The sequence below is a fragment of the Amblyomma mixtum genome, chromosome 5, assembly GCF_055824585.1.
Source record: "Amblyomma mixtum isolate Tamu chromosome 5, ASM5582458v1, whole genome shotgun sequence".
Classification (NCBI taxonomy): Eukaryota; Metazoa; Arthropoda; class Arachnida; order Ixodida; family Ixodidae; genus Amblyomma; species Amblyomma mixtum.
Window position 1 is genome coordinate 83539661 of NC_143016.1, and position 25052 is coordinate 83564712.

The 25052-nt window shown below is 47.4% G+C and overlaps 1 protein-coding gene across 5 annotated transcripts in view; it reads left to right on the forward strand.

Annotated features, from left to right (window-relative positions):
- Egfr (epidermal growth factor receptor) overlaps positions 1 to 25052 on the forward strand; it is a 197688-nt gene that overhangs the window by 165961 nt on the left and 6675 nt on the right. For 2 of the 5 annotated variants that reach the window (XM_089545366.1, XM_089545363.1), the window contains exons 2-24: positions 7069 to 7734; positions 8377 to 8501; positions 9147 to 9930; positions 11133 to 11256; positions 11381 to 11548; positions 12142 to 12201; positions 12925 to 13124; positions 14338 to 14470; positions 14972 to 15041; positions 15450 to 15574; positions 15751 to 15838; positions 15940 to 16041; positions 17147 to 17398; positions 17762 to 17880; positions 18611 to 18746; positions 19831 to 19971; positions 20067 to 20165; positions 20544 to 20729; positions 22142 to 22205; positions 22489 to 22580; positions 22703 to 22778; positions 23595 to 23741; positions 24469 to 24749. In XM_089545366.1, the coding sequence (XP_089401492.1) occupies positions 7626 to 7734; positions 8377 to 8501; positions 9147 to 9930; positions 11133 to 11256; positions 11381 to 11548; positions 12142 to 12201; positions 12925 to 13124; positions 14338 to 14470; positions 14972 to 15041; positions 15450 to 15574; positions 15751 to 15838; positions 15940 to 16041; positions 17147 to 17398; positions 17762 to 17880; positions 18611 to 18746; positions 19831 to 19971; positions 20067 to 20165; positions 20544 to 20729; positions 22142 to 22205; positions 22489 to 22580; positions 22703 to 22778; positions 23595 to 23741; positions 24469 to 24749 (3681 nt within the window). In that variant the 5' untranslated portion in view covers positions 7069 to 7625. The remainder of the gene's footprint in view (positions 1 to 7068; positions 7735 to 8376; positions 8502 to 9146; positions 9931 to 11132; positions 11257 to 11380; positions 11549 to 12141; positions 12202 to 12924; positions 13125 to 14337; positions 14471 to 14971; positions 15042 to 15449; positions 15575 to 15750; positions 15839 to 15939; positions 16042 to 17146; positions 17399 to 17761; positions 17881 to 18610; positions 18747 to 19830; positions 19972 to 20066; positions 20166 to 20543; positions 20730 to 22141; positions 22206 to 22488; positions 22581 to 22702; positions 22779 to 23594; positions 23742 to 24468; positions 24750 to 25052) is intronic. The other 3 variants (XM_089545364.1, XM_089545367.1, XM_089545365.1) reach the window with 2 other exon arrangements.

The following is a 25052-nucleotide window of genomic DNA, read 5'->3' on the forward strand; positions in this document are numbered from 1 at the left end:
TGTCATAAAGAGAGGGAGAGAGAGTGAAGGGAATGGCGAAGTGGAAACCTGTAATAATCGGCAGCACCTCGCGCGCGCTCGGGACTGCAGGCGCTGCGGCGGCGTCGCAGCCGCGTTGGGACGGGGCGCACTTGCCTATATTATATTATACGACCTGACGCCACGAGAGCTACGCGCTGGCACGCACGCACGCACGCACGCAGCACTGCGGGCCGTCGTCCGTCCTACGGCGGAATTTTCGATAGGGAGGGATGTGGTAGTGTCTCGCGTCACTCGAGGCGCTCTTGCTTTTCTCATGGCCGACTCGTCATCATCGGCCCTTGTCTGGCGGTTTGTGTTCCGAGCTACGCGGCGGCATCGTCTCTTGTTTTTGTTGTCCCCGGCGGACAAGCGGCCGCGTGGTGCGCTGCCGTCGCGGCCGCTTGAGGCGCGCATATTTATGGCCGGATTTTTGTCGCCCTCGCGGCGGCCTTCCAGCGCCGATCGGATTAATGGAAGTATGCGCCTTACATAATAGACGCCCCGCCGCCGCGTTGGGGTGGCGTCGCCCCCCCCCCCCCCCCCCCCCTTTCTTCTTTCTCTAAGCACCGGCATTACGGGGTCCCGAAGGACCTGCAGTCAATGCATCCCTCTTCCACCAACCACACACCTGCGGGGCAGACACATTCCTTACGTCATTTTCCCCATCTTTTTCTTCCTGTCGTCCTCGTCAAATGGTCATCGTTTCTAGCTCCGAAAATTTCGCTGCACCGTCGTCGTGACTGCGGTATTGCCGTTCTAAATGGCGGCATAAATCTTGCTGCTCTCGGGAGTGTGAGAACCGTGTCAGTCGCTGCTGCTACTGCGCTTTTTTTCTCTCGCTGTCCCATTCGTCTCCGTTTATTTTCTTTTTGCCCCACTGACTTCTTTCTTCCACTAGCGCTGCCATCTATACGGCAATATATCTTTCTTAAGACAACCGCCAATCACAACCAGGCCTGACCCATACACACGCGATACCGAATAACCTTTGAGTAGCGTCCCCCCCCCCCCCCCCCCCCCCACACACACGAATATATTTTTCAGACCGGATTAAGACCATTGCGACTTGTGGCAATATTTCTGAAGCTGTTCCAGCTTTTTGACATCTAAATAAAACTCCTCCCGTAAACTATTCGCTTTTCTTTCTTTTTTTTTGCCAACTGCTCCCAATACGCCTTATTTATTTTATCTTTTAGCCGATTCTAGTGGGTATGGTTCCTTCTTTGTGCACCTACGAATGTGACAGCGATATACGTGTGCGAAGATTTCAGTTAGCTGCCCCCGCGCTGTTGCCAGCCGTTATAGAGGAAACTGTAAAGCGCCGGCGCGCAGACGAAACGTTGGAGCGTTTTAAAGGAAGCCTATAGCGTCGCCGTATATCGCTACTGCCAAGCACCAACAGCGCATGCGCAGATCACCCACACTGTGCCGCTGGAGTCGTCTGCGCATGCGCTGTTACGGATACAGGTCAAGAACAAAGCGCTTTTCTCCGTCAAAAGTGCCCATTTCCAGCCAATGTCGTCGGGCGATTTTAATGAACCTGCTAGCGTGACAATGCCGCGAGTGGCAGATGAAAGTGGATAGTCCCCTCCTCGCACTGCCACGCCAATCTCGGCATTGTCACTTTACTCACGCTAGCAAGCAGGCTCATAGAATCGGCCGACGCCATTGGCTGGAAAAGGGCACTTTTGACGGAGAAAAGGTTCGTTTTTCTAGAATTGTATCCGACTATACAGTACGCTCTAGTATAGCGGTATGTAGGAGCTGTATACGACAAAGCTGTGGTAAACAAAAGACCCACTACGCGGGCCACACTGCCTGGTTGTTGCCGCAGGTGGTGCGGAGCGTCACGTCGGCGTCCTTGGGCGAAGGGCATCGTCGCGTCTTGTCTCGCCGGGCGTGGCCCCTCCCTCGCACATCTTGTGGCAACAATGGCTGAGGAGGCGAAGGTGTTAGCTCACGTGCATCAGACCGCCAGTGGATCGAAAAGAGAAAGCGAAAACTGAGAGTGACAAAGACGGAGGGCAGCCTTAGGGCACACTGTACACAATAATAACCACGGGACTGTGGTGTGCAACGACAAAGCACGCGCAGTTTTCGGGCTCGCTGTTGTCGTTTGTTTCGGCGTCGTCGGAAATGCGAGCTCCGCGACGTTCGTCTCTGGGAATGGCGCGGCCTTAACTCGATGCCGGGCGGGCGGAATGCAACTGCGCTCGCGCGGATCGAATGTCGTATCTAGACAGCTGATGTATTGTTTAGGCGGGGTTTATACACACGAAAGAAAAAAAAAGAAGTTGCAGGACGCTTACGGAATGGAGAAAGGGTGTTGGCATGCGCGACACAGTAGCGGAGCGCGCGTGTGTAATGTGTTCGAATTTCCCTTCTGGTGTACGCTTTACGTGGCTTTCACAATAAGCGGAGTTTGTTTTTTGTAACACTCTAGGGGAACGTCGTAACGTCAGATCACACGCATTTCGTACTGAGTCCCGTTGCCTCCTGTTTGGCTACCGTTGTTTGTTTAGATTTCTGAAGCAAATGGCGTTCTGTCGCCTTTCGAGCACACTGAAACGCAAATATATTTGTACACAGCACCCGGCGCAGATTCCTTTCTCGTCCTCAACAACTGTAGAAATCGATTATTAGAAACTGGCTCGATATTGTTTTTGTTCCGCTGATTTTACTACGCATAACATTATTCACATGTAAATGTTGCCTGTCAAAATTTATTCGAAAGAATGGTGTCTGGACAGTTTCAATTTATATTCGTCCGACGAACATTGGACTGAAAGTTGCCTTTGTTACTGGCTTTCCATGAGACCTTGTTTGGTAAAACAATGCTCCTGACTCTCGCGAAAATGCTTTCAAACGCGTGCTCGCAAACGCACACATGTACGATTTTTGTTAAACATATAACAGTGTTAGCTTCTATGCCATGAAATATGTCTTTTTTTTTTCTTTGTGCACCGTCTATACGCTCCAAATCTCTCTAAGGTGCGAATAAATCTCGACGTCGCTTCTGCGGTGTTTAGGGCTTCCACGGGTTTTAGAGAATCCCACTCCACGACTTGGACGCAAAGCCCTCGGCCTGTCTATTTTTGCAAAGACTGTACTTACACGCAAACCTAATCCACCTTAGACGGTGGAAAAGGTCAAGGCCGTGGGCGCGTGGTGTTTCAGTAACTGCCGCGATACTACGAACTTTTTCGGAACGGAACGCAGGGGTTGTAAACATGTCTTTTTTTTTTTTTTTTTAACGTTTACAAGCGGGAGTTCCAACGCTCGGTTGTTTTGGGCGAGTATATAGATGACGAGCAGGTCAAGTAGCGAGTAGTATAGGAAGGTGGTGTAAAAGCTAGAGCGAGATAAAAAGCGGCGTGCCACGGCGGTCTTCGCACTCCTAATTCTGTCTCATCCATTTCCTGAAGGCTCTGTTTCAGCGAACTGTCCGTTTAAAACGGAAAGCTCGGCAATAAAACCGGAATGCTCCTTTCTCGGTCGTGAACACGTGGTTGTAGCCCGCCTCGCATCGGGCGTGCCGGAGTCGTGCCGTAAAGATATAAACCTGGCGTCTTCACCGTATAGCGGCCGGCTTTCTCCGAGAAAAACGCTGACTCCGCGAATTGTTTGCGAAGCCTCCTCGGTCGATGGTCTTCCGTTCCGGGCTCCTTGTAAAGTGATAATGGGCCCTTGCTTCTATACTATACTCCACTGCCTCCTGCGCCATGCCTGTATTGCCTCGTCAGCCGAGGTCATGCGACGTAAGTGCAGCCGTTTTATCTTCCCTCTTAAGGTCGCTTTAGCTGGTTACGAGATCTCGGCACAGTCAGAAGTTGATGCTTTACTAATGAATCAATGAATTAATTTAATGGAACGAATGCCTGAAGGTTTGCCATTCAGAAGCTGTATTTGCTTGTGAACGCTTTTGAAAAGGGAAGCGGTGCTGTTCACTATACGGTGTGTTAACTGCGCTTCGGTGAAGCGACGAAACCGAGTGGCTTTACCTGGAAGAGTGTTCCTTTTATACTGACACATGAGGGAACCGAAATGTTTGGGAAATGGGTCTTAGACCCCACCCTGAGTAGACGGAAGCACTATGTGCCATGCGCTCTTCACCACGAGATGCGTTTGCGCCATTGAAAAATCATCATTTTTAAATGCGGGTGCAAAAAGCCTCATTGCGTTATTCGGGACTCACTCGGATTTCTTAATTCTCATATTTTTACTAAAGCTGCGTCTTAATGGCGTCAATGTTCTCACGTCATCAAGTTACGTATTTTAAGCCTCGATGACGCGCCTTTGCTTGAGCATTCAGCTGGGGCCCAAGCTGTTTGGCAGCGACAGCTATACCGAAGGAGGCCTCGATTCGTTCCCTTTCTTGTCTTATCGAAATGGCGCGTTTTATTTAACGACGCGATACGTGTGCCGGTTTACGAGCGCGTTAACGACGCTCGCAACGCGTTCGTTAAGCGGGGCGATCGAAAGGGGATCAGTGCGCCAAATCCCACGGCTCGCGCTGAAGAAAACGAGTCCGACGTCGCGCGGGCCTGTTTACGTGCCTGAGATTTCGGACAGGTTAGCGACCTGGATTGGGTCACGCGGTCCCGACGCATCGCCGCACACTCAGCAGCGCTGAGCACCAACCGCACTCTTGAGTACATGCCAGCTCTCTTCCCGTATCCTCCCATAACCTACACCGTCTTTCTTCGAGATCGAGTGAGGGGCAATTTCTCCGGGGGGGAGTGGAAAGAATGCTGCGTTCGCGAGCGGCGTCGGGGAAACAAGCGTACGACATTCGTTTTCCCTCGTTTGATCGAGAGTCTCGGAAGGCGAGAGTGACGACACCTGGCGGCCTGTTTTCGAATTACACGCCTTGCGGGGTTCGCAATGCGATGCGCGGCGTTGTGAGCGTGCGTGCGTGCCCTGTTCTTTTTGGCGGGGGAACTCAAGACCAAAGTGCACAAAGGAAAAAAAAAAGAATGATGAAACGTGAAGGTGCAGAGATGCTGTGAGCCAGGCGGGGGCGGCGTATAGTATTCCATCTCTGGTCCAACAAAAGGGTTTTTTTTCACAAGAGCTCGCAGAAAAAGAAAGAAAACGGGGCAACCGTGACCAATGCCGCAGTGTGTTTAGGTCACGTCTGGCGCCGTGGCTTCATACCTCTCCCCTTGTCTCGTCTTGGGATTTTTTTTCGAAACGAAGGGGGGCTCGCGCCGCTTCATACGGGGCATAAGGTGTGGGAGGGGGGGGGGGGGGGGGGGGTGGAGGAGGAGGATGAGAAGGGGAGAGGGAAATATGATCTGCGAGAAGACGGAAGGGTCATCATCTCACTCCGGGTCGGGTCACGCCGCGAATGCTTGACCCGCAGCCCATCCGAGTGCTCACGCAGTACCTCCAAGCTGCGTGCGTTCCCTGTTGGTTCCTTCCCATCTTCATCACCTTGATCCTTCTCGCCCTTGTGGACGTGTTTATTTATTATTAGTCTTTCATGCGCGGGTCTCGGCGCCGCCTTGTTTTTCCTTTTTATTTTTATTTTTCGCTATCAATTCGCGCCCTTTCTTTCTATTTATGAAGAAATATTGGCTTCGCTTAGGAAGTGGCGTGAAGGGAGGGGGAATAGCGAACCAGGGGCTATAAATGGGCTTCCTGGGGTGAGGGCGAAGTTGGGAGGGGAACGGAGGTGAAATCGCGACAACGTTCTTTCGTTTACGGATGAGTGCACTAATGGCGCATCACGGCGTCTTCGAGCGACCGCGCTTAGGCGCTGAGAGTAGCGAAAGTAGTGAGAGGAGAACCCCCCGACGGCCGAATTCATTCGTTACCCGCGTGGTTTCGCTAATCGACGAAGATGGGACGCGGCGACGCTTGTGCTTTGTAGTTCTCGCGATATTTGCGTGGGTGGCCATTCCGGCATTTCGTGAATGGATCCGTGGGTTGTTGTAGTATTCGTGCGGTATCGATGCTTTCAGGAACTACACATTACGGGACGAGGAATGGAGGGGATGGGGGTTCAAGGTCAGGTTGTTTGAGTGTGCTATGCTGTCGTAGGCGAATGAGCCACGACCCGTGGACAAATCAGCTAGCAAAGATAGGAATGTATTGGCTGATCGAAGTTAAACAATGACGTAGCTCCCTTTAAACTTAAGACAAGTGACTGCCACGCTTGGAAACCGGAAAGTAGCTGTAACGTTGTTCAACGCAATTCTTGCATGTCTATTTCTCCGCTGTAGTACGTTGAAGAATTATCGCTGTACCGGGAGGTCATCCTGTATTCGAAAGTGCCGTTATATGCTGGGTAATCGTGTAAGCGGATTTCTTGTCGTACGGAAACATCGGCTGGGTGAGGAGTGGCACAGCCGTCAAATGCCGTTCGCCGTTATCTCTGTTCAGCGCATTTTATGGATTTTGCTTCGACCGAAGAAATTTCTTCTTAGCGGCGGATATGCGACTTTGCGCTCGCCGACACGATCGACACGTGCTCATCGCGTGGTTCGGTCGAGAATAAATAAATAAATAACTGCGATAGTGATCGTCAGCCGTCGCGCGGTCGGGGTGATCGGTCGCAAGTCAGGCCTAACACAGTCTCGCGAAACACTCGAGAGCGCCCCGCTGCAGTGCGCACACGCAGCTGGCGCTCGTCGAGCCTCCTTCAAGAACGGCGCCTCTGAGGAGCGCTCACCTAAGAAGCGACGGCGATTAGATAAGGCGCCTTATCTCACCGACAGCCCCCGCATCGGCGGCACGCATAGCACCTTTGCGAGGCAGCAGAAGCGGCCGCGGTTCGAGCCGGCACCGACGTGCAACTCTCTCGCTTGCTCGCTCGCAGGCTAGCTCGTAGACATACGGGCTGCGCCCGAGACGCGCTTTCGACTTTCCCGCGAGTGAGTTCAAAGTGCGTCCGCCCGATGCGGCGGCGTTTACACGCAGACGCGTAACGTAAGACGCAGAGGAGTCCCGCAGTCCGTTGTGTGGTTGGACGGTGGTTGGGCGGCTCAGGTGTCGGCCCGTCGTGTAAACAGTGGTTTCCCGCGCCCCGTGACGGAATTACAGATGATGGCGAGACGGCGGAGGCTACTCCTTCACCGACCGGGCAGCGAGCTGGCGGTGGTTCCGTGCTTCGGCATCCCCCTGACGCGGAGGCCCACCAGGTCGTAGAAGATTCCTCGGGAGGAGCACGTCGTGATCGCCGCCCGGACCCTCAAGCAGCGGCCCGGCGCACCCAATACTCATCGCTTCGAAGCTGGCGCCGCGGCAGCGTGCGATAGCGCACCAACGGTGACGTGACTACTGCCCCGACTGCTGGACTCGGCAGAGTCATCCTTGGAGCGTCGTGTTGATACGCGCCCGCGCGTGTTACGGGTGATCATCGTGTACCGTTACTCAAGCCCCGTCGCAGTCTTCCTGGTTATTATACTCTGGGTCGCTGTCAAGCAGCTGCGGTTGTAGTTGCGCGACGGTGAGCAACCGGCGGCCCAACGTCTTCTAGACGAGATTCCAAAGCGCTCGCTGGATGCTGTCAGCGGTTCCTGTTGAGAGACAAAAAACAAGTGCGGTGGGCCCAACAAGGTGATGCGGTCGACGGTGGATGCTGGAAAGGTTGCGTCGCCATGACTTCGTGGACTCGGGTCGCCGTGGTGTTTCTTCTAGTCAGTTTGGGACTTCTCGTGGCTGCCGGTCAGTCCTCCAAAAAGAATGGACAGGTCAAGAAAGGGAAAAGTACGTATCTGTGTCCGATTCTTCTCGCGGAAAGTTTGCGCAGCCTCTTGGACCACAAAAGTATGTGCCTTTGGTCACAAGAAGGCGCAAAAAGTGTGTGCGCGCGCGCGTGTGAACCATATTGGCCATGCCATGGTAATGGAAATACGTTTTTATTTGTGTGTGGGCTCATTTCAAAGTTAAACGTGGTGACATTCTTCGAGCACAGTGTTGGATGGAAGACTCTTGGCATTTAGCAGGAAAACGGTCAATTTCGCATTTGTCGCCTTTGCGCGAGACGTTTTTTACTGTAAGTTATGCATTCATTGTCCCTCAGTCACTTGGAGACAACGTATTTATCGATCGTAGCCGTACCAGGCTGATCGGATCTGCTCTATGCTTTCTGTATGTATACTCTTTTGTAGAGTATGACATGGTGACATTCTTCGAGCACGTTGTTGTATGTACACTGTAGTTGTATGAAAGCTTATGGTATTAGGTGGCAAAACTGCCCACTTCGCATCTTTTCGCTAGACATTGTACAATTTTAATCATTGATATGACCTTTGCCAGGTGCGTGTGTGACAAACGGTTGTTCGCCGTAAACGTGCAACTTTGCATGGAAAGCACAGGCTGACTTGCCAATGTTCTCGCTCTCCGCAGTCTGCATCGGGACCAATGGACGAATGTCGGTCCCATCGAACCGGGAGCACCATTACCAGAACCTCAGGGACCGCTACACAAACTGTACATACGTGGACGGTAACCTGGAGCTGACATGGCTGCAGGTGAGGTTTTTTCCGGACAAGTTTCTCTTTCAACCCTCCCGCGAAAAGCCCGCCATATCGTTTTTCCCATTGTTGCGGCGCATTTGGCTACTGTTACCTTTGCGTCTGCGTCATTAAATACCGTAAATCATTACCGACTGTGTAGTTAGCGGTGAAAGCTTATGTATAGTAAGCGTATAATCCGCGATTATCGGCAAATGTACACGTGGTAAGCATCGAAAGCGGGTAGATTCAAACGAGAACTTTTACTGAATTGAAACGCGCGGGACATCCTTACTGATCGGTCTAAAGCACCGAGCATACGCAGGTTTATTCGACATAGCAACGCCCAATTTGGCATACTAAACTTTTGATGCCAGCTGCTGCACTCTAAACGGAAAGAAGTGAAAAGGAAGTAAACTCTTCTCTAGCGCACTCCCTTTTAAAAACGATAGTCCGCTAGAGGGCAGCTTACTCCAATATAAGGCGTACTCGTGTTTAGAGTGTACAGTTGCACAATGTGTATAGATTAGACGGTGTAGCACCGTGTTATGCGTCTTTTGGGACATGTAAGGGATAGTCTCTGATCTTGTCTAGCATACGGATCGCGGCTAAAGGATTGTGACCCGCGAGTTCATTATTGAGTCTCTTCCTTTGCTTGCGCAGAACAAGAGCCTGGACCTGAGCTTCCTGCGCGACATCCGGGAGGTGACGGGCTACGTGCTCATCTCGCACGTGGACGTGCAGCGCATCCTGCTGCCCAGCCTGATGATCATCCGGGGCCGCAGCCTGTTCAAGCTGAACGTGCACGACGAGGAGTTCGCGCTCATCGTCACCCTCTCCAAGATGGAGAACCTCGAGCTGCCGGCGCTGCGCGACATCCTGCGGGGCAACGTCGGGTTCTTCAACAACTACAACCTGTGCCACGTGCGCCACATCCAGTGGGACGAGATCCTGTCCGGCCCGCCGGCGCACATGGTGTACGTGTACAACTTCACGCAGCCCGAGCGCAGCTGCCCGCCCTGCGACGCCACGTGTCGGGGCGGCCACTGCTGGGGCGAGGGCCCGCACAACTGCCAGAAGTTCTCCAAGGTCAACTGCTCGCCCCAGTGCCACCAGGGCCGCTGCTTCGGGCCCGAGCCCCGCGAGTGCTGCCACCTGTTCTGCGCCGGCGGATGCGTGGGTCCCAAGCAAAGCGACTGCCTCGCCTGCCAGAACTTCTACGACGACGGCGTGTGCAAGCAGGAGTGCCCGCCCATGATGCGCTACAACCCGAACACCTACTCGTGGGACTACAACCCGGACGGCAAGTACGCGTACGGCGCCACCTGTGTCAAGGACTGCCCCGAGCACCTGCTGCGTGACAACGGCGCCTGCGTACGCAACTGCCCGCCCAACAAGAAGGCCCAGCAGGGCGAGTGCGTGCCCTGCGACGGACCCTGCCCAAAGAGTGAGCATAGCCTCTTTATAGCATTCTCGACTCACAGATGCTTGTTCCACCAAGGGGACCTCGTCTTCTTCGTTGCGCAAACCTGCGACTTGTTTGGATACCTGTGCAAACACTTGGCCACACTTTTCATCTGAATGTCAGGCTAAATGGGATAGGGACAGCCAGACACAGACACAGTCGAACCTCGTTATAATGAAAAATTTATAACGAAATAATGCATATAACAAAGGAATGACGATTCCCCTTGGAAGCTCGGTCAACACGGGTTATAATGAAACTACAGCTATAATGAAATAATTGCCGGACCCCTTCAACTTCTTTATCACGATGTTCAGCTGTAGGTATCTTACAGTTGACAAGATTGCTCAAGATAGCTAAAATGCAGAATTTGTTAGTACATGACGATGGACCGCTTTTATGGAAAAAGGAAGCTCGCTGGACGCTTGTCACTTGTCAAGGACCGCCAGAGAGCTAGAGTTCCTCCACAACAAAAAAGTAGTCTGAACAAAAGCCAATCATAAGACAAAATTATAAGCTCGAGCATTTTAATGCCTTTGGCTTGTTTCATATAGTCTGAACATAAAAAAATCTCATTTCATTTTGTTGTGATTGGTCTGCAGAGTTATACAGGATGCCACAGACCATGGCCCGCTGTTACCAACTTCTGTTTTTTCTTTTTGTGTCCTACAATAGAAACTACCAAAAAACGAGATGCAGGTGTTGCATCCACCGGTTGATTTTGTGTGCGTTGATGCCGATATTTAAGCGCAAATCTCGGAGGCTATGCTACATCGCTGTTCACTTCAAAACACTGGTGGCCCGTCCTTTTCAGTAAGGACATCACGAGTTTGAATCAGTGGGTAGGAAGATTATTAAATTGAATTGTCTCGACAAGAAATCAGTCTTTTGCTGACGAAAAAAAATGTCAACAGAGCCTGGAAAAGCCAGGGAATCAATTTTTGATGAGAACAATAATTGGATGGTGTCTTAAGTGTCTTTTTAGCAGCAGCTGTTGCTGTAAAAAAAAGGGGGGGGGGGGGGGTGCTTTCTTGTGACAAAAAAAAAACTGTGGTTGTAGCAAGCTGTTCATGGGTTTGATAGATAAGCATGTGAGTTTTGCTGAATCTTATTGACCATTGCGTAATGCCACACACTGAACGGCTCGGAGTGACAGGCAGCTTTTCTGTACTTTGTTCATGCAGACTGCCAAGGAGTGAGCGTCGTCAATTCCATAAACATCGAAGCTTTCCGTGGGTGCACAATAATCGAAGGTTCCCTCACCATCTTGGACTCTACATTCAACGGCTTCCAGGAAGTTTACGCTGAGTACGTAACTTGGCCTTACCTCGGCTGATCTGTGCACTAAGTTGCGATATAGTAACATTGTTGCCGAAACACCCATCTTATTGTTTCTGTTTGTAAAGTTTGCACTTCTGAACGCTGTCTGCAGTTTCTCGTTTGGTCCGCGCTACGACAAGATGGACCCGAGCAAATTGGAAGTGTTCAGCACTCTCAAGGAGGTCACGGGCTATGTCAACATCCAGGCTTCGCATCAGAACTTCACGTCGTTGTCCTACTTTCGGAACCTGGAAGTAATCGGAGGTCGAACACTAACCGAGTAAGTTCCTTTGCTTTGAAAAATTTTGTGGGAAAACACGTGCGTGTTAATTGATGTGCTGTTTTGAGCAGGAGTTATTTAACTGGTAGCTTAACGGTTAGCTGTAGATAATCCGAAGTTGAGGTTTGTTTTTTTCCTTACTCGTACCCTATGCTTCAAACTTACGCGTGTTTAGAAAACAACTGTCTCGTGTTTGTGGTAAAATGCATTTTGAACGGTGCAGCTGACCTGACTGTGTTCGGACTTTGTGTTATTGCTATTTATTAACTGCAAAACCAAGTTACTAAGGCCACTTTTCAGGGTCTGTGCATGGTCTGGTTAAACAATAAATAAATGGGCTTGCAATAGAAATGAAGGTAAGAGCTGGGATGGAAACTATGGTCTTCGTTAGAAAATAAAGCGATTCGCAGGCGATTCAATGCGCTGTGCTGCATTGCGGCACTGTCAGCAAGACAGCGGACAGTTCAAATGAAAGCTCGCTAGGAACGAATAGTCAGTAGCAGTCTGTATTTAAAGAACACCAAACATGTTTTTACGAATTAGTTTGCACTGTGGTGAGACGGGTGTCCTTCCCCTCTCCTCTCCTCCTGTAGTGGCATCCATGGTCACTTAGTTTCCCACCTCACACACGAGACCAAGGGGCATGGCGGCAGGTAACGCAGCGGTCACATATAGCGCTGCATGCGTGTCGTCGTCCGCTCTGGTCACCCGTCTGAACTGCCTTTCGTTTGTCTGGGTTGGGGGGGGGGGGGGGGGGGGGGGGGGGGGGGGCACATTAGAAGCCTGGGCTGTGGCATACCGAGAGTCCGTTGTCGGTACCGCACCTGCAGCCTCGTTGCAAATGCACATGCATGGAGCAACCACTGCAGCATTTGCGCATGCGCCGTACCGCCATCGGACTTCCTGTCTTGCCATTCGTGTGTTGTTGCTGGAATACTCAGTGTTCGTTCTTTGTTAGATGCGGATCTGGACCCCATCTCAGTCCGTTCGTCATGCTGATGTAGTGTTGCCGGTTTATTTTTAGCTCATGAAGAGCACTTCACTTGCTGCGCTTTTGTACGGACATGCACATGTTCTTGTCTTAGTCGAAACCGACCGGATCCGACCTTGTCCATTGTCATGATTGGTGGTGTTTGTTCGCGGCTAGTGGCTTGAATTTTGCATTGCTGGTGGTGGTGTCCTAGTAAGCTGTGTAGGCACTCGCGCTTTCTGTCTCTTGATGCGACTTCCTGTCTGTGGCGCTGTTCAGTGGTAGTCATAGAAATCACCTGTCATTTGCTCATGTGTTGGTAGCTGTGGAAGTCGGGTTCCGTGTCATCCCACACATGTGCCACTATTGGCGATCGTGACACTGGACCATGGGGTTTTGTGTGCAGGTACTTTGCTGCATTGTACATCGTCAAGAGCTCACTGAAGTCATTGAACCTGCGGAGCCTGAAGAAGATTCGGTCAGGGAGCATCGCCATCTTGGAGAACAAAGACTTGTGCTTCGCCGACAGTGTCGATTGGTACCAGGTCATGAAATCCAGCGCCCACAACGTGCTGCTGCAGCGGAACGCTGACGAAGACCAATGCAGTGAGTAACTTGTTCCTCAGCTGAGCTATACAGTTTCTTTATTACGCTTGATCTCTTGAGGGAAGCCATGTCTGGGAAAGATGACCTGCACTTCTTATCAGAAATGAAATAGTGCCTGATTTGGATGCAGTGGGAGGGTTCTCCTGTTGTATATGAAGCCCACTTGTTTCAGGATTTGTTGGTTCTTTTGCTTTAGTGTGTGATTTTGGGGGCATAGTTACTTGACCCAGCATATATTGCATATATTGGACGCCAGTGGGTGCCTTTTTTTAATTCAGACCACCGTACTTCCTTGTGCATGGAGTGTATAGATTTCATTTGATTAAATACATATTAATTAGAACAGATTAATTGGGAAGTTGATTGGTATACCTTAGGTAATCAACCTTCCATCTCACTAGATACCTAGCATCAAAATTGGTTCTCTGTCGATATAGCAGTTTTCTAAAAAATGTGTAGTTTTAATTCTTGTACTGTCCACCATTGCACTTTCTCTAGCATCATTTAACATTATTCTTCAAGAACTCATAGAATAGTTGTGATACTTGGTAATGCATTATTATAACACAGCTGTTAAATGTGATTTTTGCAGTTGAATTAAGTGTTTTATGCTAATAGAACTGTTAAAGAAATTTTATTTAGACATTGCAAATATTTTCTCGGATCAGTTTTTATTTATTAAAGTTTTCCTTTTCAAGAAAGAAAGAAAGAAAGTAGAAAGTAGAAAGAAGTCGACAACTGGATTCTTGTGTTTGACACCACACCGCTTTCATTTTTGTCAGAATTAGCACTACCCAATTCAGCATGCGATACCAATCGTAAGCCTGATCGCTGCCGCGGTGGCTCAGTGGTTATGGTGCTCGGCTGCTGACCCGAAAGACGCAGGTTCGATCCCGGCCGCGGCGGTTGAATTTCTTTGGAGGAGAAATTCTGGAGGCCCGTGTACTGTGCGATATCAGTGCACGTTAAAGAACCCCAGGTGGTCGAAATTTCCCGAGCCCTCCACTACGGCGTCTCTCATAGCCTTAGTTGCTTTGGGACGTTAAACCCCATAAACCAACCAACCAACCATAAGCCTGATCAAAAATTTTTTATATTGTGCCTTCATATTTGCATATTTGCTGTGAGTTTCACTTGGGCAGAATACTTGGCAAATCCCTCATTTTGCATATTCGTTTTAGTATCAATTTAATTTTTTCATTGCTTCTTGCAGAGGCACAAGGCCTAGTATGCCACCCACAGTGCTCATCAAGTGGTTGTTGGGGCCCGGCACCTAATGAGTGTCTTTCCTGTAAATCGTACCGTCTAGAAGACACCTGCATCGACAAGTGTGACACATCCAAAGGGTAAGACCACTGAATGGAAGTTTACCCCTTCTTTTTTCGTGCACCCACATCTCTCGTGAACTGCCAATTCTTTGAAGCCAAATGCTGTCGTCATTAAGGGATTGTCCAGGCTACAATACACTTCACTGCAGATCAGAATAGAAGAATTAAGTATGGGTGCTTACCAGATTAATTATTTATTGGCACTGCAACCAATGAATGCAAAGTCTGATTGAACAGATAGTGTTTTGGGTGGAGTGTTCAAGCCATCCAAAACACTCATCTTCTCACTTAGCCGAGGAAGTGGGGTTTAGCAATAGGCATCGCATTCTCTTGCAGGTTTCTGTTTTACTCTGATTTCAGTAGAAAAAGTCTAGTCAAGATGTGTAACCATCCTAGCTGCATGTTCGCAACTTTACCTTCGAAATGGTGTCAGATGATTTCTTTATTCTTGGCCCTTTAGTAAGGAAGTATGCCATATAGAAGTGATAACTTTGTCCCTTCTTCCTTTCTCCTCTCCAGAATCTATGACAATGGGAATTATGTTTGCAAGCATTGCCACGAAGAGTGTCTTGGAGAATGCTCTGGCCCCGTGAGTAGTCTGGCTGTCCCTCTTTTCACTGTGCTTTTGAAACATACTTGTATATCTGTTGCCATTCTGTATCAGTACCTCCTTCTTTTACAGTTTTTGTGATGTTCAAGTTGCACTTGAAAACAACTTGAGAGGCCTATTCGTGCATTTTGCCTTGGTTCAAGTGTTTCCGAACTGCATCTGCAACAGCTCATGCTTATGAGACAGTTGCTTGCATGCTATGAAAACTGACCACATAAATTGACACTTCACATTTTTGGCTGTTTTTTTTCTGTCAATTGTGTTGTGTTTCTAACTGATTTTTTCTTGTGTACTCTTTATAACTCTGCCAATGCCACTGTCGCATATTGTTTATGACTGGAAAACGTTCTTCATTGCATCTCTTTTTCTCATTTTTTGCTTTAATAGGGACCCAGTAACTGCAGCAAGTGTCGCCATGTTCGTGACGGCCCCTACTGTGTCAAGGAGTGCCCTGAATCAAAGTACAACCAGTCCGGCTACTGCATGCCCTGCCATGAAAACTGCGTTGGCGGGTGAGTACCCTCGAATTGTGGTGCCGTTACCAATTGTTGATTATCTACTCTCGGTTTGTTAGTGACGGGTTCTGCATCTTTATAATTTCTTAAAAACTTTTTCCGTGTACTGTCATCTAAGGCTACAAAAGAGCTGCTTGCTCATTGGTCTGCCCTATTTGGTTTGCTTTGATTAGGTGCACTGGACCGAACAACACTGTTGGGCCCGGTGCTTGCAATTCCTGTGAGAAGGCGATCGTCAGCGCCTACGACCCGAATGTTGTCGTAAGTAGTGTTTTCCAGTCGTTCTAGGACATTCAGGGGGAAAATTGACTGAGAAGTTAGCATGGTGCCTAACTGTTTTTAAATTTCTTTGGCGATTTCAGGAGCAGTGCTTGAAAGCGGATGAATCATGCCCAGAGGGATTCTACCATGAATACTTCGGTCCTCAGGAGGAGGGAGCACTCAAGTCCTTGACTGGCAAATCGGTACTTTCTAGCAGCACTTTGAGCTGTGTCGATGATAACGTCATGCCTGTTTGCACACTAGCTGATTGAGCTGTGTGCTGCTACTTGAACAATGTTACTAATACCCCTGTCACACGGGCACTTTCGATCCTCATTGAGTCAATGCTCATCGAACTCAATGCAGATCGACGGTTGTCACACGGCCACTTTCAAGCGCAATCGAGCTCGATCCTGCTTGACTCGATGCCGGCCCCTCAATAGTGCTTGAGGTTCCAAGCACAATCGAAAGCACTCTCGCTCTCACGAAGCTATAAAAATAAACGCTAGTTAACAAAACAAATCTACAACTGCTGTTGTTGTTGTAATTGATTAAAATGCAAGACAGAACAGTTTCAGGCACTATGCCTGCTTATGTGCAAACATATTTATAAATAATCTCGGCACCACGCTCGAAGCTTCGCCGTCAGTGTAAACAACAAAGATGGCGTCCTCCTGCTCGTCGACGCGCACACTGTAGAGCGAGCGCGAGACAGCCGCTCTCATCGACTGCTGGCTAGACCACCTAGATAATTTGCGGCGCCAGAAGAGAAACGCCGTAGTCTACGCAGAAATCGCGGAGGCGTTGCGGACCCTCGGGTTCCATCGCTCAACAGCAGAGGCACAGAGGTGCGTCGCACCTCTACGTATTTGGCTGCCGCTGGCTGCCCCCGACTGCACAGTGTTGCCGGACATCACCTTGTTATGGCTGTTGGAGAAACATTTGGCGCCACCTAACACACATGAGGGAAACTTCTCAAGGAGCATTGAAAATGCCCGTGTAGCACCGGATGTTTCGAGCGTGCTCGAAAATCTCGATGCAGATCGAGTTCAATGAGCATCGAAAGTGTCCGTGTGACAGGGGTATAAAGCTGCTCTTCTTATGCTGCAACACATATGTTCAAACTACTTCTTTGAAAGTAAGTTTTTCAACAATAGTGGGTGGATTAACCTTTCATTGCAGTTGTAAGGCAAACATTTTCTTCAAAGAACAAAACTGAACATCATGCATGAAAGGAAGAGCAAATTAGCGCAAGGAGCATGCTTCCAACTCTTCCTCAAGGTTGTGGTTGCCTTTTGTTGCCTGCAGGTATGCCGCAAATGTCATCAGCGGTGCAAAAACTGCACGTCTTACTCGATACACGTTTCTGTGTGCGAGTGCCTGCACTACAGCAGTGGCGAACAGTGCGAAGACCGTTGCCAGCGAGACCACTTCCCCGACGAGGCCAATCGGCGATGCCTGCGCTGTCACGACGAGTGCCGAGGCTGCTATGGACCCACAGCGGCTCACTGCACCAACTGCCGCAACTTCCGCATCTATGACTCCGAAAACCGCACTCAGGTTTGTGCTGACGCGTTGTCATATACGAACAGACTTTGCACTTGTACTTGAAGAAAAATCTGTTTATTCTAGCTTGCATACATTGTGCACTTGACACTTGATTTACCTGCAAAATTCTGTCACTAGGCCAGTATGTGTCACTCGTTTCTCTTCTCATTTGGAGCAGCTGTGAGTTTTTCATTGTCCTCTCTTGCTTCTTTGCTTAGGACTAGGCAGTTGGTGTTTTACTTCGCTGCAACTTTGGCCTTGTGATGCAGATGTATTGACACTGAAAGGTCCCTTAGTGGGAGTTTGGGTTAAGCAGTGCTTATGTGATAAAAAACTTGGCGTCATAGTCATCCTCTTGCTTGCTTGTCATTGCAGTTCAACTGCACAGCCACCTGTCCTCCTGAGAAGCCTTACAAGGTCTTTGACGACACCACCACCAAGGACCCACACTGTTCAGATGAAGACCCCAACCAGATGGCCTTGCATGGCAGGACGTAAGTCTTAGTCCTCATTCTTCATTGCTCAGGCAGACCATTTTTCGGTGTCTGTCTTAGTGGGTAAGATGAGCAAGAAATATGTTGCGAGGAAATTTTTTTTGTTTGCTAAGGTCCTCTGCTTAATGTGTTGACATAGGGACATTGATAACAAATAATGCTGCTTGTCACTGCAGTTAAAGTAATGGTAACGATTCGTTTGATTTCTGGTTATCAACAGGCATGATGTTTTCATTTAGGTGCATCATCCTTCGAAATCAGCACCACTGTTGTTGTTTTTTTATTCTGTAAAAAGTTTTCGAAGTTATAAATAGAGCAGTCTTGTACATTATGTTCACCACATGTCTTGTGTTATTTCTTGCTGCAGCCTCGGAGTATGTAAGCTGAAGCTGCCACTCTGTGCCTCTTTTTTTTTTTTGCATACATAAATTTGCAGAGTTGGTACTGAAGATGGGCGTGGTCACAAATGGAGCTATTTTGTTACAATAGCTCAATTTCACTACTAATCCCTTTATTCATGGTACTCACTGTATTGGTTTATGCAAAAACGCTTTTGTGAGGCATTAACTCTGCAGGAAAGTCAGTAAAAAATAACTATATTAACGATTGTACAGGTTTTTTTGCCAACAATCTTGCATTTGTCGCTTGACTGGCTGCCAGTATAATTTGCTGTGCGAGTTATAGTATGAACATTATTTTACTGCTGTCGTTTATTGCTTTTCACATGCAGGGAGGAGGACCACCTGCCTGCAATCCTTGCTAGTGCCGGTGGGTGCATTCTGCTGCTGGGAGTCTTCCTGGCCGTGTTCAGCTACCATTGGTTCCAGAGAGCCAAAACAAAAGAGAATACCGTCAAAATGACAATGGTAAGGGCGCTGCTTTGTCTGCATGTGTTGTCATTCCCTTTTCATACATGCATTCAAGTGCTGGCTCTCATTGTGCCTTGGAAGCTGCAAACAAAAAAGTTTCGTGTAACAAGGTTTGAGCGTAGCAAAAGCTGGATGTTAAGAGTTCCTTCATAAACTGTTCTGGTGTTTCTCCTGCAATGGAGTTTTCATGGTTGTTGTGGTGCAGTGTGGGGATAAATCTACTTTCCATTGGCTAAATAGGAATCCTTCAGCAGAGCCGACATCCAAGTGATTTCTATGTCTTAATTAGGATGCCTTCCAGTAAAACTGAACTGCTGCTAACTTCAGCACCTTCTAGGTAGTCTTGTAAAAACAACTTAGTCAGAAGCTGCTTACGTCGCAGGTTATGTGTAGTCTGAGCAGGTGAGAGCTTCTTACTAGTTCTTGTTGTTAGAACTGTCTGATGTTAAAACCTTGAATGACATATAAAATCTATGGGGGTAGCTGTTTGGTAGCATGTTACTTTTTGTGCAATAATTAGAGTGTGGCGACAGCTTTGCATTGTGTTGACTCTGCCCTTATCTCATGCTCTCTGTTCTTTTTCTCTCTGCTCTTTCCTCTTTCAAGAATTTGTAAGTGAATTCTCATTTTTTGGTGTCCTCGTTGCTTCGGCTGAGTCTTTCTTTCCATTCTAACTGGCACTTCTTTGTTATTGTGTTGCAGTGTTGCATGCTGAAAGCTTTGACCAAGACTTTTGTTGTGATGACTTTGAAACAACAAATTTTCTCATTGTGGTTTTTGCATACCATTTCATTTTTATTCTTGCAGCATATAAAATTCCAGTTCACATCAAGTGCCCATTTCTTACATATTAACTTTTATGACAATATGTTAAACATTGTACTGCTTAATGTGTTTGCACTTAACGTTTGCACTTATTGGTTTCATTTCATGTGTCGTTCGCATTTTTCTGAATTGCATGCGCTTGAACGTGATTTATTTGCAATGTGACTAACAAGGATCTGCGCTGCTGTGTGGACTGCGTTTGCATGGCGACTCAGGCGATTAGATTGATAGCAAGTTTTTTCTCTCTCCACGACAGCGAATGAGTGGTTTCGAAGATAACGAACCTCTGAAGCCAACAGACATCAAGCCTAACCTTGCCCAGCTGAGGATTGTCAAGGAAGCCGAGCTTCGCAAGGGAGGAATTCTTGGCTATGGAGCCTTTGGCACTGTCTACAAGGTTCGTCTTTCTTTCACCCACTCTCTCAATGTGTTTTGTGTTTGACCAACTGGGCAAATGTGTCTTGACAATTTTTCATCGTGCTTCTTGTCCAGGGTGTGTGGGTGCCTGAGGGTGAGAACGTCAGGATCCCCGTGGCCATCAAGGTTCTTCGTGAGGACACTGCACCCAACACAAACAAGGAATTCCTGGAGGTGAGCGCATGTGCTGGCTCTCAGGCACAAGCCCCTTTTAGCATTGAAGACACGTGCAGCTACCGTAGAAACATTTCTTAATATTACCGAAGTTTTTTTTTTCCACTGACCACAACAACTACAGTATTACTTCTAGGAATGTTTCGGGCGATTGAAGCCACCGACAGTGATTACAAACCGTGGTATTTTGTTGAGAGTCTGTTTTGCTTAAGTGTTTAGGTTTTGTTCCTAACCTTCTTTTACTTGAAAAGCAAGCTATGTATCAAGCTTTTAACAAAGCTTATGAGAAAATGTGTAGCTCTTGTATTCTGCTTGCATACTTTGGTAACAGAGTATAGGCTGGTTCCTGAAGGCGGTCTGTGCTTGCTTTCTTTGCAGGAGGCTTACATAATGGCCAGTGTGGACCACCCCAATGTTCTGAAGCTGCTGGCAGTGTGCCTGACATCGCAGCTGATGCTGGTCACCCAGCTGATGCCCCTTGGCTGCCTGCTCGACTATGTTCGCAACAACCGTGACAAGATCGGCTCCAAGCCATTGCTGAACTGGTGCACACAGATCGCCAGGGTAAGCTGCACTGCGCATCTTACAGTTACGCCAGAGAAAAATTTATCCAGTTGTCATTTGCAGTGAAAACTGACTACCAAAAGACTCATTTTTTTTTTTTGGAGAAAAATTTAAAAGTTGGATTTTGTAACTTTTTGTCATCGCTAGATTCAAGCTCAAGGCGTCAGTCCTGGATAGGACTTGGTGGTCACCATTTGAAAGTGTATGGTGGAGTAGCCTAGCCTTGAAGACTCGCACATAAATATCTGTATTAACATAATTGTAAATTGTTTGTTGAAATAGCTGCCAATGTGGCACAGTTGTTATGGTGCTTGGCCACTGACTCGAAAGACGAGGGTTCGATCCTGGCCACAGTGAAATGCTAGAGGCTTGTGGTGTGCTATGTCAGTGCTCATTAAAGAATCCCAGGTGGTCGTTTTCGGAACCCTCCACTATGGCATCGCTCATAGCCTGAGTAGCTTTGGGACTGTAAACCCCATAAACCATAAACCATATGCTCCAGTGGTGACATCTGCATTTCATTTTTTTCACCTTTTCTAACTTATGAAAGCACCGGTTCAGTGGAACTAGCCCCTTTATCATCATATCTCAGTAATCTATCAGTACAGGCCTCAACACGTGTAAACTTTTAGTTGTCGTCATGTGTGCATGAAATGCTGTGGAGGTTAATGCAAATGTCAAGAGAAGGTTTCAGCATAGCCTTTCATAAATATTTCTGAACAGGTTTGTGGGGGCAGCAAAATTTTTTGTGTTAGGCAACTACTGGACCAGTTTCTGTGGAATTTATGCTATTTTAAAGGCAAAGGAATGCTTATGGGACTGGTGGGAGTTTAGTAGCTATATTCAGCACCGCAATTCTTCAGTACGAAATCCGCAGAGATCTTTGTGTTTCAATATTTTCAACCACACTTTTGTTCCTGTGCAGCAGCAACATAAACCTGCAATTCTGCACACTGTGCCCTTTGCAGCACTCACTGTGAACAAAATTGAATTATAATACATGAACATGTTCATTGTTTATCCCTTTAACCACAAAATTATTTCCAGAAAGCTGTACCAAGATTTTAGTTTTTTTTTTTGTGATTTTCGGTGAAAATTAAAGTTGTCAAGCTTGAAACACGCACCGCCGTCTAGCGTTGAAAATTGCATCCAACGCAGCTACTGACTGTAACTTGCCTTTGGCAGTGAGGTTAATGAAACATTGGGTCAGACAAGTGTGTCTCCTCATCGGTGATATTGCTAGTCTCCCATGACGAATACAGCTTGGGACTGATGGTTAAAGGGTTAAGATAACTTATCTAGAGTCTTGTGTATGACATGAAGTCAGATTGTAGAAACTCGAACTTTGCTTTGTCTGTAGACATGCATGTGAAACTTAATTTCTGAATGTCTGTTTGCGTTCTTTCCCTCAGGGTATGGCTTACCTGGAGGAAAAACGAATGGTTCACCGTGACCTTGCCCTAAGAAATGTGCTGCGTAAGTTTGTCTGGCTTTTCATTTGTCTGCTTCTTGAAGGAAGATCTCTGCATGTGCTTCCTCTTCATAATGGTAGAATACTCAACAATGTAGTGTTCCATTCTGATTTATTATTATACAAAGTATAAGTGAGAGAGGTGACATGTTTTGATACCATAGTGCTTGTGCCATCTCATTGCTTTTACTGTTTCTGCGGTCCATTGTGGTGTGATTTTTAATTCGTCTACTGTATTCGCATGAGATGTAGGATGTGCTTACAGTTTTGCACTTTATTTCGTTCCAGTTCAAACACCTGGCTGCGTTAAGATCACAGATTTCGGCTTGGCCAAGTTGCTGGATAATAACGAGTTTGAGTACAAGGCAGCTGGTGGCAAGGTACATCTTACGCATTTTCTGTGGCATCTTAAAACTGCCTTTTTGCAAAAGCAAGTTGCGAAATGAGGACGTTCATTTTTTCTTTGTCTTATACTTATTGCCATTCTCTTTACTTGCTACAGATGCCTATCAAATGGTTAGCTCTGGAGTGCATACAACACCGCATCTTCACGCACAAAAGTGACGTCTGGGCATTTGGTGAGTGCCGATCCCATTTTCTTTCGTGGTAATTTTTTTTCAGATATGTGTCATAGCTGGGAATGTTTAGCGTGGTGTACTGTCCTGACTGAAGTATAGTTTATTCTTGTTTAAAATCAAAACGAGCAAGAACCAACAGAAACCAGGTGGAGTGTTAGGGCTGAATGGTCTATTAAAGTACTGCTGCTTTGAATGGTCGTTGAATTTCTTTTGGGCTGTGTCATACTCTTGGTTTTCTGTTTTGAGGTTAAGATGGGTGTAGTTGAGCTTTGGCATTATTCTAGGTGCAATGATGTTCACGATGACTGATGACCAGCTCGACTACAGACAGCCAGAACAACTGATGCTGGCAATGTGTCGTGTAGTTCAATATGAAGGAAGTACAACCGTGTTGTTCTCATTTCAAGGAATACAGTTTAACTCCTGTACTTGTTGGATGCCTCATGTCAAGCACAAAACCATATGATGCAATTAATTACCAGCTGTTGGACATTTCATGCATGGGCAGGGCTTTTGTGGATGTCATCTGCTTGCTTAGCCTGGGAACATGGGTTACATGAAATTCTTTCCGTATTGGACTTTGTTTTGTCCACGATGTTAAATCTTGTGCAACTTGTGTAACTTGTTGCGATTTCTTTGCTTTTTGAATATTAAGTACTCTCCCAAATTGTTCACAGAGTGCTGATGTACATTACTGCAGTGTGTTGTTATAATGTTGTGTTGCTTGGCTGACATTATGGTAGTACAAAGAATGTGCTTATAGCGAGCCACTGGCTATTTTTTCAAAGGTGACCATGGATTGCTGTTTGATTTCAGGTGTGACTGTGTGGGAACTGCTTACATATGGCATGCGACCATATGAAAACGTGTCTGCGAGAGATGTGCCTGACCTGCTTGAAAAGGGAGAGAGGCTCAACCAGCCGTCAATTTGCACCATTGACGTTTACATGATAATGATCAAATGTAAGTGGTATCATTCATCTACGCCTCTTGACGCATTTAACTCTACTCGCAGTATGTTTTGTCTATTTCAGACATTTTTTTGTTTCACTGTCTCATTACAGTGAGCTTATGGATGTTGTGCCTAAAATGAACCACTGTGAACCATGTTGCTAGTTGCTAGAGCTATAAAGGGACATTCGGTTCTTGGTTTACCTCAGTTTCATTGCAACCTCAGTCTGGTTGTGCAGCTTACTATATATATATATATATATATATATATATATATATATATATATATATATATATATATATATATATATATATATATATATATATATATATATATGGTTCCATTGATGTACTAGCTGCCGCGGTGGCTCGGTGGGTATGGCGCCCGGCTGTTGACTCAAGACACGGGATCGATCCTGGCCATGACGATTGCATTTCAATGGAGGCGAAATGCTAGAGGCCCATGTATTGTGTAATGACAGTGCACGTTTAAAGAGCCCCAGGTGGTCGAAATTTCTGGAGCCTTTAGCTACGGCGTCCCTCGTAGCCTGAGTCGCCTTGAGACGTTCAACCCTCATAAACCGCAAAAAAACAAAATCCATTGATGTAATGCTGAAGAAAGATGAGGTGTAAACGAGGCTTTATACAAACCGTACTGTTTTTTGCTCGTCAAGTGAACCTGGTTTTTCTTGTTCGATGTCTAACAAGTTCGTTTTGTGTCCATGCATTGTCTTTGCAGGCTGGATGCTTGATGCAGGATCGCGCCCCTCTTTCAAAGAGTTGGCTGAGGAGTTTGCCAAAATGGCTAGCGACCCTGGCCGGTACTTGGTCGTCCCTGGTGACAAACTGATGCGGCTGCCCAGTTACACACCACAAGATGAAAAGGAGCTCATCCGAAACCTTAGCATGCCCATGGAAGGCTCGGAGGTCATCATGGATGCTGAAGAATACTTGCAGCCCCGGGCTCAGCCTAGCATGCTCCTAGGGGCAGAGCAGGCCCCACCTCCCACTCCTATCAAGGTAACCGAGTCAAATCAGTTAAAACCTGACTGTTAATTTAATCAGATTAATTTGATATCAAGTATGTCTAGTTTTTGAATGTAGACAGTAAACCAAAAGCAGAAATGGCATGATGGCATGATGAGCTCTATGCCGTTTAAAATAGTTGTCCATATTTCTGCATGACCAATTAGCACGGATCTGGTGCGGATAATTTTTTACATAAACCAAAGGAAAAGTGCTTTAGTTTAGCCATTGTGATTGGGAGCTCATCATTTCTATACCATGAATGTTAACTTTATTTGACATTGCTGTGTTACTTCA